Genomic DNA, 17,711 nt, shown 5'->3' with positions numbered 1-17,711 from the left:
GGTCATAAATAAATTACAAGAAAATTTATTAAAAATATAGTATTTCGATTTAGACTTATATAATAAATAGATGTATTATTATTAATTTCAATCTAAATATCTTAAACGTAGTTCAAGTTCAACGAGATTAACCAATCAAATATTCCATAATGTTGAATCATAATAAAAAAAGAGTTCAAGATAAAATTTTTAAATTTTGATATGATATACACATTCCTTCAAATATTAAGATCGTAAACATGCATCTAAAATCTCATGTTGATGAAAGCTAACAATAATTATCATTAATTAATTTAGACTAAAAATATTTAAGTATTTAAATTATTTCTAATATTTTTTTATAATCATTGTATTTCTTAAAAGATATTAATATCATTTAGAATAATAGCCAGATGATAGCAGCCGAAGGATCTTAACATGATGTCATATATTTTATATTTTGCAATGATCTATACGCTTTGGAGGAATAAATATGAAAACAATTTATTTTGAAGGTACATATATTCAATTTGACTTCAAATACATGAAAGATGAAAATAATACTTGTAATTTGAACGTGTCCTCTCCATTTAATGTACAAACCTCAAATATTGAGGATTTCCTCTCTCTCTCTCTCTCTCTCTTCTCATTATTTCAATCCTTTTGATAAATGTAATGGCTTCCGATCACAAACTCCTCCTCGTGAAGATAATTTTCGATAGAGATAAATAAAATTATTTTAACCCGATTTGAGATTGATTCAAGAAATCTGACAAATGTAAATAACACACAAAGTAAATATTGCCACATATTATAAAAAGACGGACAGATATGGTGATAAGTTTCTTAACTTTACATATTGCTTTTCTAAAAATTAATTTAGTAAAAATATTTTAATATTATATTAAACCTTATGTTATCTTCACTTAAGAGTATATTTACAAATGAAGTTTCTCTCCTTTTCTTTATCAACTTTTACTCTCTCTTTTTTTTTATAACTAAATCAACTGTGTCCATCTTTTCAGCAATTGAGAGATAAATATCAAAACTAAATATTTTTTTTTTTGATTGAGTAATCTTAATTTTTTTAATCATAGGAAAATAATAACATGAACGATACATCAATATCATATCATGTGATCGATATTTTATCATCATCTTATCGACACTCTGATTTAAGTCATCTGATGCCTTATGATTCCATGAGGACCATAAGATGCGTGAAATTATTTTAATAACAATATATATCTACGAGCATAATAATCCTAGTGTCACACTATAAAAGCCCTCACCCCCATTAGGTACTTTTAATCTTCGGATCTTAGTACTTGACCGACACTTTTAACTCTGAAACTAACATAAGTGTAGGGATTTTGTCAGACATGTCTCCGGTATAATTTTATTGGGTTCAATACCTTTAGGATTTAGTTATCCCAAACACCAATAAGAAATAGATATGAAATAGATTCTTAATTAGCTTCAAGTCTACGTCACAATTAAATTTTGACATAACACTAATCAAAATCGACATGTTTCCAATTATTATAATCACTATACTCATTTCATTAAATATTTATAGTTTTTTATATTTTTATTATATCTTAGTTTCACGAAGCTCTTATTTTAATTATTCCCTTGTAAAATAGTTCCAAGCTATTTTATTATATCTTGGCAATTGAATTATTTTGAAAATATAGTTTATAAAAATATTATGTCCTCCAAAGGCATATTATTTCCTAACAACATCATATGTCGACGTTCATGCGTCTGGACAAAAGTAGCTCACACAAGCCTATAAAATAACAAATTGACTGAACCAAAAGCCGACATCAAGAGAGATATTTTGGTTTCGTTCTCAGTGATTACAATGGACGTCACAACACAACGTAGGTAAAAGGACTCTCCCTCCATCTCAGTAACCTTGAGCACAGGAAAAGTTCATGGAGGGAGCAGCTATCGACGGTTTTGGATTGGAAGAGATGGACTAGATTGTGCTTCGATCCAACTGACGTGACAAGTGGATGATGGTTTTGGATTGGATAGAGCATTCATCTCATGTTTCATGTTCTATTCACCACATGATTTCACGTAGAAGAATTGAGTTGACTAAGTCAAGCCTTTACGTCAAGATGCTGTACGAGTATCACTACGATGATGGGAACCGTGATGCATTTTTGCACCATGGTAGACGCACGGACCTTTGCAAGTCTCATCGAGCCCAACAACTACGAGACCTGATAGAGATGTTTGCTCTGGAAATTATGTTGGCATCCAAAGTGCCTCTTTCACAATATTTATAATAAGCACATCATCGTCATCGTCATCATCATCAACAACAACAATAATATCATATCTTCATTAATAACAATAAAACTCTTTCTTCGCTTTTCAGTGTGATTATATATAGGTGAAGGAGCGGCATAAATATGATAGGGGGTAATTTCCACATAGAGCTTCAAAATTTTAAAATGATAAAATCAACTCTCTAACAATTTTTTTTTTATTTTTTCTTAATAATTATTATCTTTTCTCTCCAGCATTTTAAGAAACTAGCTCATATAATTAATGTAAATATGTTATTAATGTAAATATCTTATTCTGATCTATGGATGGTGAAGGACTATGGTCAAATGTCTTGATGTCTTCCATCAGGACATCAATTAAAAATTAATACAAGTAACATTCTTTATAGTCAATGGATATGACAACTCAAATTAGGTTTGTCTTTCTCATTAAATATTTATTAAACTATCATTAAATGTCATAAAATGAAAATCGTATGAGCCACATTAATTTCAACAAATCAAGATTACGAGAGTATATTATGTGAACGTCTATTTTAATTGAGGTGGTAGGCAAATTTTTGGAAATTAAAATAACGAGTTTAACTTGATGTCATAACGTTGGATATCGAAAGCTATATTATTTCCTGACAACTTGTATCGTACGTCGGTGCTAAATATTGAAGCGTACAAGAGCAACGTACCACGTTAATTTTTATTCTCCATACGACTTCAACATACAAACTTATTGCCATGGTACTCGACATAGAGCGGATACCTCCACCAGACTTAGGAGGTATCAGAGAAGGAATCATGAATGATCAATCGAACTGCGATAGGAATTCTAACTGCGTGCTTCCCATCATCAATCCATGTCAAGCTTCCGAAGTTGAAGTCCCCTTGCACCATCTGAAGCGGCGTGAACGTCACCGCAAAGGTGTGCGTCGTCGTGGAAGCATTGAATTGAAGAAGAGAAGGCTCGACCACCATGTTGACACCCGGAGGAGACTCCCCCATTGCCCTGTAAATGGAATCCGTGTCCCCCACATTGGTCACGGTTCTCCGCACCGTTAGTGGTGTCTTCTTCACGTCGGGAATGGAGATGGAAGGCAGATTCAGGTGATACAGCCGACTGTCCACCAAGTCACAAGTGGTCGACGGACCGTAAGTGCAGTTGAAGAACTTGAAGTAGTCTTCGGGATCGACGTCATAAATAAGCCCGGGATCAACGGCTTTGTTAGGATCGATGTGACCGCCGCCAAAGTCGAAAGGATCGGCGAGCTTTCGAGGAACTCCCTCTGCTTCTATGGGGAAGCCGTATGCATTGGCCGTATGAGCTTAAAACAGAGGTCGTAATGTACTTTAACATCAGGAAAGCAGACAGAGAAGAACTCCGGAACGATGCAGAAGCAGGATGGTCAATCTACTCACCAGTTGTGACGAGTGCTGATTTGATGGCAGCAGGAGACCACTGGGGATGTGCTGCTTTAAGAAGAGCTGCTACGCCAGAGACATGGGGGCAAGCCATGGAAGTCCCGGAGTCAAACTTATAGGAATCTTTCACTGCGGCCAGGATAAGGAATCCGGGAGCTGTGATATCGGGCTGTCCAAAGGCAGTGATGGTGAGCACACCAGTTCATCGAAAAGAACCAAACATGTGAGCTTCTAGTAGATAATAGAAATTGCACCGACCTTGACTAGATCTGGGAACAGTATACTCGGCCCTCTCGACGAGAAAGCTGTGACCCTGGGCGACATAACTCCACTCCCGACCATATCCTGCGTTAGGCTCACCTTCACCAGCGGAGATCTGCCAATTTCCTTCCGTGGTTATTATTCCCGAAAAGAAAATTCTGATCTGTTTAGGAAAACGGAACTCGAGTTGAGCAGACCTTGTATTCGTTACATAATCTTCTATTTGTTTTCCGATCTCGTAATCTACAAAGACGCAAACGGTGCCGTTGCAAATTTCGTCGATGTAGTGGAGGATGCTGGCGGAGTACTGTGCAAAGATAATGCCCTTCCCTCCTGCTTCCTGAACATTAATGGCAGCCAGTGGAAAGTGTCGCTTGGGTGGTGTGCTTGAGGCGCTGGCAAGCTCGTAACAGAGCACAATCTTTCCGACTACATCACTCGAATTCAGATCGTCCCGCGAGCAACTGCAACAATAGATCAAATGCACATTACTAGGTACTCTTTTCTTTAAGAACATTTAATCGAATTATAGTTACCTCCCACCATCTGCTAGCTCTTTGAATTCTCCATCGGTGGATTCATAGAGGATGGATTGTCCCTGCCGCAGCAACCATGAACAATTAATTCAATATAAATAGATGCAAACTTTCAAATGTATTAGCGTGTCTGTGAAAACCACACGTTCGCACCACCACGGTTCGGTTGTCTCCGAGGGTTAGGAGGGTAGGAAACGAGCGATCGATGGTGCTGGCTGCCACCGTGATCACCCACGGAAGGTCATTACCAATGGTCTGGGTGACGGGACCATCATTGCCTCCAGAGAAGATCACAGTTATCCCCTTTGCTACCGCATGTATGGAAGGAAATATTGGGTGAAGTAAGCCCCCAAGTGAGAGTGATAAGATGTCCACACCATCATGCACTGCGTCGTCTATCGCTTTTAGAAGGGCGGCATCCGGGCACCTTCCGTTGCTTCCCCAGCACGCCTTGTATATGGCGAGCCGGGCACGAGGAGCGCCTCCTCTTGCTACGCCGGCGCCGAGGCCATGGAAGCTCGCGTTTCGCACGAATGAACCGGCCGCGGTGGAAGCCGTGTGGGTTCCGTGGCCCTGAAAATCTCGGGGAGAGCGGTAGTCTACGCTGATGTCGGAATCGTCGACGCCTCCGGCGTACCATCTTGCACCGATGATCTTGCGGTTGCAGTGGTTGACGGTGAAGTTTTGACCTACTTCACACGTTCCTTTCCAACGGGATGGGACGGGGCCGTAACCATGGTCGTCGAAGCTTCTCGACTCCGGCCAAATGCCTAAACAAAGTTCACATGACACGGTCAAATCAACAAGCTCGATGCCAGTAACGAAATATATAACGCCTGCCTGAGTCGACAACACCGATGACGATGCCATCGCCGAAGTTGCCTCTTCGAAGTAGTCCTGTGGATTGGGGTTTTTCATAACCAAGACCAAGGTAGTCCCAGCTTCGTGTAGTATGCAGCGGAACGCTGCGGCTTGGATTGACGCTGATCACCTCCGGCAATTCTACCAATAAAAGAAAAGGGCAATATGATCAAGGCGCTTTTCTCATCTTCATTGAGGATTACGTATGTGTATAAATATGATATAATATACTAAACACGTGATGGATTCTCTCTCTCTCTCTCTCTCATCTCAAGTCGCCAACCTTATCTCAATAATAAAAAAAGCGTTCAAAGACCCACCTTAATCCTACTTTCCGATCATGATTCCTAGGTGATTACAAAATATAAAATTATTACTCAACATGGAATCAATGACATAATTTAGATTAATACCATGAAGTCACATGAAAGGTTGAGATAAAGTCTTTCAATTTTTTGTTTTAGTGGCCTCAACAGATAAGCCGACTCTCAGGAGTATATCTATCTTTTGATCTCCCGTAATTAAGCACAAAACTATTGTGATTGAGATTTTATTTTCACATATTGATTTATCTGGATCAATATCGTCCCTTCAAATTTCAGATATATGCTTGCATGCATCTTTTGGATTGTTCTCGTCAGTTGTGCTGTTAATCATATTAGAACTTGCTTCCATTGTCACTGGTCAAATAGGCCTGAAATTGAAGAAGGAAGAACCTGCAATTTGGTGTGCTTGAGATTCTGTAAGCATGGCTGCAAAGCCCGAGAAGCCATGCTTATAGCTGTAGACAATTGAACTCACGGCTTCCTCCTTGCTGAATCACCAATTAGAATAATCTCTAATCGAGCATATATGACAGAAAGATGAAAGGAACACAAACTATATATGGTGCAAAAATGCACACCTCCCCAGTACGGAAGACAGCATATCATGGTGCGACGCAGTCACAAGATCTGGATCTTCGTGTTGCCTCTCTCCCATGTACACTATGTAAAGCAGCTGCACAGAAGAGACCACTGAGATGTTAGTTCGTGGACATCAAATGTTAAGATGGAAGAGAGACGCTCATGGACCTTGGTCGATGATGGAGTACGTCCAAGTGCTGCCATTTGGATGAAGCTTGATAGGAAGAGAAGTAGAAGCATAGAGGATAGAAGATGTTGGGAACCCATCTTGCTTGTGGTTGTGGAGGAGCAGCGTTCCTGCAATGGCGCTACTTATAAGCCTATGAACCCACATGACCGACGGTGGTGATGCTCGATGACAGACTAATGAAAATAAAAGAATATTGTTTTATTTTATGATAAGGGAGAATATACCGTGTTAGTCGTGCAACACACATCACCGATGTTGTTCATATCGGAATTCACCCGTTGTAGCTCGGAATGAAAAGCACCCTACTGTGCCATATGTGCAAAAGGAACAATCGATCAAATGGCCCTAAATGAGATGTCACTCACTTCTCAGTTTAGTTGGGTAAAATTTTAATATGTCATCATAAGATCCTAACCTCGAATCTTGCTTTTATCACTTATTTTTTAATTAAAATAATAATAATAATAATTAATTTTAAGAGTCATTCATCTATCAGAAACTTATGTCAGCCAAAGATTGTTAGAGGATCTCTAATTATTTTTTTACATCTTGTAGGAAAATATATGCTCAAAGACTCAGTTCAAACAAAAAGCTTTCTTATGTTTTGACACCATCTTATTTTGGAAAGGATTTTTAAATATATATTCATCTATAAGAAATATATACCTCCGTATATTAATTTACAATTTGAAGACTCAACCAGGAGCATACAGGTCCATGGCTTGTTGTCCTCAATGCTTAGGACGGACGTCACTTCAATCCCTGGACATGCCAAAAATCCTCCATGGATGGAGCACCTACCATTTTATGCCATGACAAGAAGATGATAAAAACAGCATCCATTGTTAACGTGATATTTCCGTCGATGTCAACGTCCTAACTCTCTCATGTCGGCCATTTACTCAATCATAAAAGTAATTTACTTTACATAAAACATTGTGATATAAAAGATTCATAGGGTCTAAACCCAAAACTTGAAGTCTTGGGGTCAAATACTATTGCGTCAAGTTTTTGCTAATGGATTTTGTTTAATCAAATCGATCTTTTAATTATTCATCTTACACCAAGAGATTATAATCCAACTTATAACAATCCTAAAAGAATAAGAGAAAAAATAAATATACAAGTCTAATTCTCTTCAGATCAGTCTCTAAAATCATCGTGAGGTGATGTCCATTGAAATCACTCTAAACGAAACCAAAAGATCCCTCTCCAAAACAAAATCAATACAAGAACTCTTAATCTCAGTAACCTAGAGTACACGGAAAGTTCATGAAGACGATTTTGGATTGTAAGTAGTGATGGACAAGATTGTGGGTGGATCCAACTGATGTGACAGGTAGATGATGATTTTGGACTGGATGGAGCATTCTTCTCATGTTTCATGTCCAGTTATCATGTCGCCTATTCACCACATGATTTCACGTAGAAGAATTGAATTGATTAGGTCAAGCGTTTAGGTCAAGATGCTATACGTATTATATATATGAACCCTAAAAAGAGAAATATTGTGGTTTAGACACGTCCATATTTCCCAATCTCATGCCATTGGTGGAATGGACACTTTTTTTGTCGTCTACACGTATTTCACTGCGATGATTGAGATGTTTCCTCTGCAAATTATGTTGGCATCCAAAGTGCCACTTTCACAATGTTTATAATAATCACATCCACAACAAATAATAATAATAATAATAAATAATAATAATAATAATAATAATAATAATAATAATAATAATAATACTCTCTCTTCGCTTTTCAGTGTGGAATTATATATAGGTGAAGGAGCGGCATAAATATGATAGGGGCGAATTTGCACGGAGAGCTACAAATTTTTAAAATGATAAAAACAACTCTCTAATAGTTTTTATTTTTTATCTTAAAAATTATTATATTTTCTCTCCACATTTTTAATAAATTAGCTCATATAATTAAATCGGTTCCACCAATCAAAAGGTTCATTCAAAACAGGTAGGTAAAACTAGACTTACACTAATCAAAGAAACTTAATTTGTTAAATAAAGTACCAAACTAAGCATCCGAATAAAATGACAGATGACGTACTACATAATACATGATAAATACTCTCACTTTAATGCTTCGAGTTTAAACATTATCTCATAAATTAAACTCATTAAAAAATCATAAATAAATTAATTTTATCAAAAGAATGGGTCATTGTATCAAAAGAGATTCATTACATCATATTGATTAGAGAAGAAATAGATTAAATGCCTATGAAAAGAAAAACCAAATTGATTCTTGAAAAGGTTCCGGAGAGATTGATTTTGAGTATAATTAATGTAATATATTTTTGAAGATTATATAAACCTCATGTATTGGTCAAGAAATAAATAGAGTTTTAAAGTTGTAAAGAATTTTGAGTGAAAAGATAGAATATCTTGTCTTATCTTACTCTTCCTTTATGTGATAACCCTATTTCTTCTTCTTGTCAAATTCAATATTTGGTATCAAAACCCAAATTAAGCTATGACCTCATTCCTAAGCACCAGTCAACTTCAAATCCCTAGGTTGATAAAAAAAATTTATAATATATGAGAGTTTATAGAAGATAGTTTTTTGAACCAATAGAAGAAGGAGCAATGAGTGCCAAAGTAAAAAAATAGATCAAAGATAGAAGGAAGAATGAGAAAAAAAGCTTTGTTCATGATCTACTATGGGCTTGATAATACAATATTCGAAATCATCACTTTAACAAATACTTTAAAAGAGGCTTGGTAAATGTTTGGTGGTGTAGATAATGTAAAAAAAATTTATTTACAAGTTTTACAAGAAAAATACAAGGTACTTCTAAATCTATTTATGATTGTTTCTCAAAAGTTATTTTTAGGAGCCTCAAATTATGTGGCATCAAAGAGCTATTTTCAGAAATCACATGTTATTCCGGGAACATTATATTTGGTAATCTATCTCAATGACCAGTAAGAGATAAAGATAAAATAATAGTAAAAAATTATACATTTCATATGTTTATTATGTTCCTAATATGAAAAATAATATTCTAAGCTTGGGGCAATTATTTGAAAAAGATTATGATATTGAGATGAAAGATATAACTCTTTCAAATTCGTGATAACAATAAAACATTCATATCACATATAAAAATGATGAAAAATAAAATATTTCCTCTACATTTATATATTTTTTATTAGTCAAGTTGTTTTAAAACTAATATTGAGGATATTTCGATATTATAGTATCTTAAATATGTTTACTTAAATTTTGAAGCTTTAAAACTTCTAGAGAAGCATAATATAGTGGTAAAAATACCAAGAATTGATCATCCATCAAAATTATATAAAGTATATGTCTTGAACAAGTAAGAAAGAAAGTCTTTCAAAGTCAAAAGAATAAAAAGAGCATGATTTCGATTTGATCTGGTGCACTCATTTATTTGTCACCCTATTATTTCAATATCACTTAGAGGAAGCAAGTATTTTCTTAACTTTACTGACGATCATAGTGGTAACCTTAGGTTTACATATTAAAAGAAAAGAAAGAAGTTTTTAAGTAAATTTAAAGAATTTAATGATTTGGTTAAAAGATAAAATGGTTGTTAGATTAAATATTTAAAAAAAGATAGGGATGGTGAATACATATCAAAGGTATTTGAAAGTTTTTGTAGAAATAATGAAATTTTACATAAATTCACTATGTCATACACATCTCAATAAAATGGTGTTTTAGAAAGAAAAAAATATAACTATACTTAATATGGTTCGATACATATTAAAGGAAAAAAAATTCCTAAAGAATTTTGGGGAGATACCATTGCTTGTGTAATTTATTTGCTTAATAGGTTTTCAATAAAACAAATTGATAATGTTACACCAAAGCAAGTATAGAGCTTACAGAAACCAAAAGTTAATCATTTGAGAATTTTCAGAAGTATTACATTTGCTAAGATACCAGAAGAAAAGAGAACACAACTTAAAGATAAAAATAAAAAATACATCTTGTTAGGTTATGCTGAGAATTCTTGTGGCTACAAACTCTACGATCCTATCACAAATAAAGTTATGATATCAAGAGATGTTGAGTTTGATGAACAACATATTTGGGACTGAAAAAATGATGAGTAGCATAAGAAAGCTATAGCTTCAAAAGATGATGATATAATGCAAACAAACATCGAAGAAGCTTTATCGGAATCATCACCTAGATCAGCTTAGTCACATGATTTAAGAAGTTCAATTATAAAAAGGACAAGATTGATTGAAGAGCTATATGATGTGACTCGAAAAATTGATACTAACAATGATAAACTTTCTTTATTTTATCTTTTACAAGATATAATCCATTAACCTTCAAAAAAACTTGTAGAGAAGAAAAATAACAATAAGTTATGAATGAGGAGATTCGTGATATTAACAAAATTAATACATGGGAGCTTACTACATGTCCAAAAGACTACCAAGCGATCGATATTAAGTAGATCTTCAAAACAAAAAGAAATATAAAAAGAGAGGTAGAGAAATACAAAGCTCGATTGGTTGTAAAGAGATACAAATAATAATATAGGATCGACTAGAGACAATAAGATTAATTATCTCCCTAGTAGCTCAAATGAAATAATTTTTTTTGCAAATAGATGTTAAATCAGTATTTTTAAATGAATTTTTTGAAGAAGAGATATATATTCAACAACCCCCTAGTTTTATTATTCACAAACAAGAAGACAAGATATATAAGTTAAAGAGAGCACTTTATGGGCTTAAACAAGCCCCACGAACTTGGAATTCTCATATATATGCCTATTTTATTCAAAATAAATTTTCTAAGTATCCATATGAGTATATTCTTTATACGAAATTTAACTTTAATAGAAATATCTTATTTGTATGTCTGTGTGTAGATGATTTAATTTTTATAAGTAATAGTAGCTCTATGATTAAAGATTTTAAGCATTCTATGAAGAAGGAGTTTGAGATGATCGATTTAGGCTTAATGACTTATTTTCTCAATATCGAAGTTATACAAGATAATAAAGAAATTTTGATCTCACAAGAAAATTATGCAAAGAAGGTTCTAAAGAAGTTTTCTATAAAAGATTATCATCATACATATGCACCCGTAAAATATTTGGCATAAAGTTAACCAAGAAAGGTGAAGGCAAATACATTAATCTAACTTATTATAAAAGTCTAGTTGGATGTTTAAGATATTTAATATGCACTCAACCTGATATACTATTTGGAATTGGTTTAATAAGTAGATATATAAAAGCTCTTAAGACATCTCATTTAAATGTAACGAAATAAATTTTGTGATATATTAAAAGGACAATTAAATATAGAATATTTTATTCATCATCTAAATGGTTGGAGCTTATTAGATATAGTAACAATGATCGGGCAGAAAGTTATGATGATCATAAGAGTATAATTAGATTTATATTTTATTTTGGTGATACTACATTCACATCTTGTGTTTGTCATACAATATGACTAAGAAGATTACTTCAAGAACTTCATATAGCATTAGAGAAGTCAACCAAGATTTATATTGATAACAAATCAGATATTACCTTAGCCAAGAATCCAGTCTATCATAAAAGATCGAAGTATATCAAAAATATATTTTATTTTATAAGAGATCATATTAAAAACAAAGACGTGGATCTACATCATATCAACATAAGTGAACAAATGACCAATATACTTACAAAACCTCTCAAATTTAAAATATTTCAATAATTTTGAAAGAAATTTGACATGTTAGATGGAACAAGTTTAGAGGAAAGAATATTAGAATTAAACTTGTTAAAGTATTATAAAGAGATTAATTTCATCAAAAAAAAAATTATTGCATCAAGAGAGAGATTCATTACATCAAAAGGAGAAAGTATTTTAAATGACTTCTTAAAGAAAATGATTTATTTTAGGTATAATTAATATAATATATCTTTTGGAATTATATAAACCCCATATATTAGCCATGAAATACATAAAGTTTTAAAGTTATAAAAGTTTTGAGTAAAAAAAAAAAAATCTTATCTTATCTTACTCGAATGATAATCATATCCCTTCTTCAAATGTATCGTATGTGTACGATAAATACTTAAGCGTACCAAAGAACAGCCTAAACCAAAAGTAGCATCAATTTTTGGATAACAAAAGCAACGTAATACCTTAATTTTTATTCCCCATACGACTTCAACATTTAACTTGTTGCGATAGTACTCAACATAGAGCAAATGCCTCCACAAGCCTTAGGAGGTATCAGAGAAGGAATCATGAATGATCACTCGAACTGCGATAGGAATTCTTACTGCGTGCTTCCCATCATCAAGCCATGTCAAGCTTCCGAAGTTGAAGTCCCCTTGCACCATCTGAAGCAGTGTGAACATCACCGCGAAAGTGTGCGTCGTCGTGGAAGCATTGAACTGGAGAAGAGAAGGCTCGACCACCATGTTGACACCCGAAGGAGACTCCAACATTGCCCTGTAAATGGAATCCGTGTCCCCCACATTGATCACGGTTCTCCACACCGTCAGTTGTCTCTTCTTCAGGTCAGGAATGGAGATGGAGGGCAGGTTCAGGTGATACAGTCGACTGTCCACCAAGTCACAAGTGGTCGACGGACCGTAAGTGCAGTTGAAGAATTTGAAGTAGTCTTCGGGATCGACGTCATAAATAAGCCCGGGATCAACGGCTTTGTTAGGATCGATATGACCGCCGCCAAAGTCGAAAGGATCAGAGTGCTTTCGAGGAACTCCCTCTGCTTCTATGGGGAAGCCGTATGCATTGGCCGTATGAGCTTAAAACAGAGGTTGTAATGTACTTTTAACATCAGGAAAGCAGACAGAGAAGAACTCCGGAACGATGCAGAAGCAGGATGGTCAATCTACTCACCAGTTGTGACGAGTGCTGATTTGATGGCAGCAGGAGACCACTGGGGATGTGCTGCTTTAAGAAGAGCTGCTACGCCAGAGACATGGGGACAAGACATCGATGTTCCAGACTCAAACTTATAGGAATCTTTCACTGCGGCCAGGATGAGGAATCCGGGAGCTGTGATATCGGGCTGTCCAAAGGCAGTGATGGTGAGCACACCAGTTCATCGAAAAGAACCAAACAATGTGAGCTTCTAGTAGATAATAGAAATTGTACCTACCTTGACTAGAGCTGGGAACAATATACTCGGCCCTCTCGACGAGAAAGCTGCGACCCTGGGCGACATAACTCCACTCCCGACCTTATCCTGTGTTAGGCTCACCTTCACCAGCGGGGATCTGCCAATTTCCTTTCGTGGTTATTATTCCCGAAAAGAAAATTCTGATCTGTTTAGGAAAACTGAACTCGAGTTGAGCAGACCTTGTATTCGTTACATAATCTTTTATTTGTTTGCCGATCTCGTAATCTACAAAGACGCAAACGGTGCCGTTGCAAATATCGTCGATGAAGCTTAGGATGTTGGCGGAGTACTGTGCAAAGATAATGCCCTTCCCTCCTGCTTCCTGAACATTACTGGCAGCCAGTGGAAAGTGTCGCCTGGGTGGAGAGCTTGAGGCGATGGCAAGCTGGTAACAGAGCACAATCTTTCCGACTACATCACTCGAATTCAGAACGTCCCGCGAGCAACTGCAACAATAGATCAAATGCACATTTCTAGGTACTGTTTTCTTTAAGAACATTTAATCGAATTATAGTTACCTCCCACCATCTACTAGCTCTTTGAATCCTTCATCGGTGGATTCATAGAGGATGGATTGTCCCTGCCGCAGCAACCATGAACAATTAATTCAATATAAGTAGATGCAAACTTTCAAATGTATTAGCGTGTCTGTGAAAACCACACGTTCGCACCACCACGGTTCGGTTATCTCCGAGGGTTAGGAGGGTAGGAAACGATCGATCGATGGTGCTGGCTGCCACCGTGATCACCCACGGCAGGTCATTAGAAATGGTCTGGGGAACGGGACCATCGTTGCCTCCAGAGAAGACCACAGTTATTCCATTTGCTACCGCATGTATGGAAGCAAAGATTGAGAAATGTATGGCCCCAAGTGAGAGTGATAAGATGTCCACACCATCATGGATAGCATCGTCTATCGCCTTCAGCACAGCAGCGTCGGGACAACCTACTTTTGCCCAGCATGCCTTGTAGATTGCTAGCCGGGCACGAGGAGCTCCTCCTCTGGCTGTGCCGGCGCCCAGACCATGGAAGTTCGCATCAGTCACCAACGAGCCTGCTGCCGTGGAAGCCGTGTGCGTTCCGTGGCCCTCGGAATCCCGGGGAGACTGGTAGTCTCCTTCGATGAGAGAAGGGTCGACGCCTCCGGCGTACCATCTTGCACCGATGATCTTGCGGTTGCAGTGGTTGACGGTGAAGTTTTGACCTACTTCACACGTTCCTTTCCAACGGGATGGGACGGGGCCGTAACCATGGTCGTCGAAGCTTCTCGATTCTGGCCAAATGCCTATGCAAAATAAGTTCACATGACACGGTCAAATCAACAAGCTCGATGCCAGTAACATAATATATAACGCTTGCCTGAGTCGACAACTCCGATGATGATGCCATCGCCGAAGTTGCCTCTTCGAAGTAGTCCTGTGGGTTGGGGTTGTTCATAACCAATACCAAGGTAGTCCCAGCTTCGTGTAGTATGCAGCGGAACGCTGCGACTTGGATTGACGCTGATCACCTCCGGCAATTCTACCAATAAAAGAAAAAGGGCAATATGATCAAGGCGCTTACTCATCTTCATTGAGAATTATGTATATGTATAAATACGATTTCTTTTCTCATAACTTTTCACGAACATCAATTCTCCTTTTCATGATCCATTTACATGTTTAAACCAACAAAGGAGACATGATATATTCACTATAAACATGCTGTTTCTCATCTCAAGACGCCAACCAGCGATGGATTGTTCTCATCAGTTGTGCGGTTAAACATATTAGAACTTGAAGAAGGAAGGAAGAACCTGCAATTTGGTCTGCTTGAGATTCCGTAAGCATGGCTGCAAAGCCCGAGAAGCCATGTTTATAGCTGTAGACAATTGAACTCACGGCTTCCTCCTTGCTGAATCACCAATTAGAATAACCTGTAATCGAGCATATATGACAGGAAGATGAAACGAACACAAACTATATATGGTGCAAGAATGCACACCTCCCCAGTACGGAAGACAGCATATCATGGTGCGACGCAGTCACAAGGTCTGGATCTTCGTGTTGCCTCCCTCCCATGTACACTATGTACAGCAGCTATACAGAAGAGACCATTGAGATGTTAGTCCGTGGACATCAAATGTTAAGATGGAAGAGAGACGCTCATGGACCTTGGTCGATGATGGTGTACGTCCAAGTGCTGCCATTTGGATGAAGCTTGAAAGGAAGAGAAGTAGAAGCATAGAGGATAGAAGATGCTGGGAACCCATCCTGCATGTGGCTGTGGAGCAGCAGCATTGCTCCAATAGCGCTACTTACAAGCCTATGAAGCCACATGATCTACGGTGGTGATGGTCAATGATAGCTTGTATGTGGCGAGTTAAAGCCAAGGATACTTCGTTGATGTGAAAGACTAATAAAAATAAAAGGATATTATTTTATTGTAAGATAAGAGAATATATCGTGTTAGTCGTGCAACATATATCACCGATATCATTCATATCAGAATTCATCCAGTTATGGTTCATAATGAAAACCAACCTATTATGCCAAAGGTGCAAAAGGGACAACTGATCGACTGACCCTAAATGAAAATAATGATAAAATTTTGATATTAAGATGGATAAAATTTTGATAGATCATAGTAAGATCTTAACCTCCAATCTTGCTTTTATCACTTATTTTTTATTTAAAAAGGATATAATAATTAATATTAAGAGTCATTCATTTATTAAAAAGAAAACTTATGTCGTTAGAGGATATCTAATTATTATTTTTATATCTTATAGGAAGATATTTACTCAAAGACTCTGTTCAAACAAAAAGCTTTTATTTGTTCTGAAACCATTTTATTTTGGAATATATATATATATATATATATATATATATATATATATATATATATATATATATATATATATATATATATATATATTCACCTATAAGAAATATATGCATCCGTATATTAATTTACAATATGAAGACTCAGATTGTAACAACTGCCACCATTCGAAAAGGGAGTTGGCGAGGAAGAGAAGCAGAAAGATAGAGGATAGATAGTGTATATATTGATTTGGATATGGAGAAGGTGCATTCATGAGTCATCCAAAACGGACTAGTTCAAGTCTTATTCTGACAAGTAAACATGATACGAGTAATATCAATCTGCAATTTGATAATACGATATAGCAAAACTAGCCAATGGAAACAAATTTAGATACAAATATAAGATGATAGTACCCCATTTTTGACATTTTGAATGAGCGTTAGCTAGGTATTGTGGTGGATTATATTATAGCTTCCAAATGATAGCAGTGTCGTGGCAATCTTGGGGCCTACAAGTTCACCTGTTCTAGCATTAGCCATGGATTTACCTTGTGAGCGGAACAGATACTGCAAATTGTTGCTACATAATTACTAAGTGAGACTACATTTCATGTGATAGATGTATTATTAATAAGCATGCTTAGTCAATGGTGTCCAGTTGGTGTCTGACTAATTGAGGCTTTGACAATTTGCACCACAACTTCACCAAAATCTTAGTTGTACGAGGACCATTTGTGATGATGAGAGGTTTCTGGAGAGATCTTTTGGTTTCGTTCTCAGTGATTGCAATGAACGTCACCTCACGACGTTCTCAGTGACGATTAGATGATGGTTTTGGACTGGATAGAGCATTCATGTCCAGTTATCATGTCGACTGTTCACCACATGATTTGACGTAGAAGAATAGAGTTGATTAAGTCAAGCCTTTAGGTCAAGATGCTATATGTATTATATATATATATGAACCCAAAAAGAGAAATATTGTGGTTTAGATACGTCCATATTTCCCAAGTAAATGAACCAGTCATCAGGAAAGAATCCTGGAAAAATCAAGACTATTATAACAGCATCTTATACCATTGGTGGAGTGGACACTTTTTTCTAGTCTATACTTATTCCACGAAGATGATTGATGGGAACCGTGATGCATTATTGCACCACGATAGACACAAAGACCTTTACTAGTCTCATCAAGCCCAATGGCTATGGCACCTGATAGAGATGCTTCCTCTGCAAATTATGTTGTTGTTGATGATAATAATAATAATTATTATTATTATATTATATCTTCATTAATA

General features: G+C 36.2%; 2 protein-coding genes across 2 annotated transcripts; both read right to left on the bottom strand.

The window, feature by feature from the left end:
• Positions 1–2,949: 2,949 nt before the first annotated feature.
• LOC103978113 (subtilisin-like protease SBT3.9) lies at positions 2,950–14,895 on the bottom strand (the record flags this gene model as incomplete). Its single annotated transcript, XM_065143871.1, has 16 exons — positions 2,950–3,598; positions 3,693–3,864; positions 3,954–4,071; positions 4,154–4,420; positions 4,493–4,554; positions 4,646–5,262; positions 5,333–5,494; positions 6,070–6,167; positions 6,258–6,352; positions 6,427–6,569; positions 12,686–13,228; positions 13,324–13,495; positions 13,586–13,703; positions 13,786–14,052; positions 14,125–14,186; positions 14,278–14,895. Coding segments are annotated over 16 exons (4,062 nt in total), but the record flags the coding sequence as incomplete, so codon positions are not given.
• On the bottom strand, positions 14,846–15,858 carry LOC135632680 (subtilisin-like protease SBT3.13). The gene is made up of 4 exons (XM_065141351.1): positions 15,759–15,858; positions 15,590–15,684; positions 15,402–15,499; positions 14,846–15,127 (listed from the first exon to the last, which is right to left on the bottom strand). Exons 1-4 carry the CDS (start codon positions 15,855–15,857, stop codon positions 14,925–14,927), a joined length of 495 nt encoding a protein of 164 aa, XP_064997423.1. The 5' UTR covers position 15,858; the 3' UTR covers positions 14,846–14,924.
• Positions 15,859–17,711: the final 1,853 nt, after the last annotated feature.

Source organism: Musa acuminata, chromosome BXJ3-3 (genome assembly GCF_036884655.1).
Source record: "Musa acuminata AAA Group cultivar baxijiao chromosome BXJ3-3, Cavendish_Baxijiao_AAA, whole genome shotgun sequence".
NCBI classification, from domain to species: Eukaryota; Viridiplantae; Streptophyta; class Magnoliopsida; order Zingiberales; family Musaceae; genus Musa; species Musa acuminata.
This window is presented reverse-complemented; position numbering and strand designations above follow the sequence as displayed.

What these genes read in the sequence shown, in the direction of transcription:
- LOC135632680 (XM_065141351.1), bottom strand. Translation starts at nt 15,857, where the DNA reads ATGGGTTCCCAGCATCTTCTATCCTCTATGCTTCTACTTCTCTTCCTT. An exon ending in GTACACCATCATCGACCAAG is followed by an intron (nt 15,685 to 15,758) that starts GTCCATGAGCGT and finishes TCTTCTGTATAG; the next exon opens with CTGCTGTACATAGTGTACAT. An exon ending in CTGTCTTCCGTACTGGGGAG is followed by an intron (nt 15,500 to 15,589) that starts GTGTGCATTCTT and finishes TTGGTGATTCAG; the next exon opens with CAAGGAGGAAGCCGTGAGTT.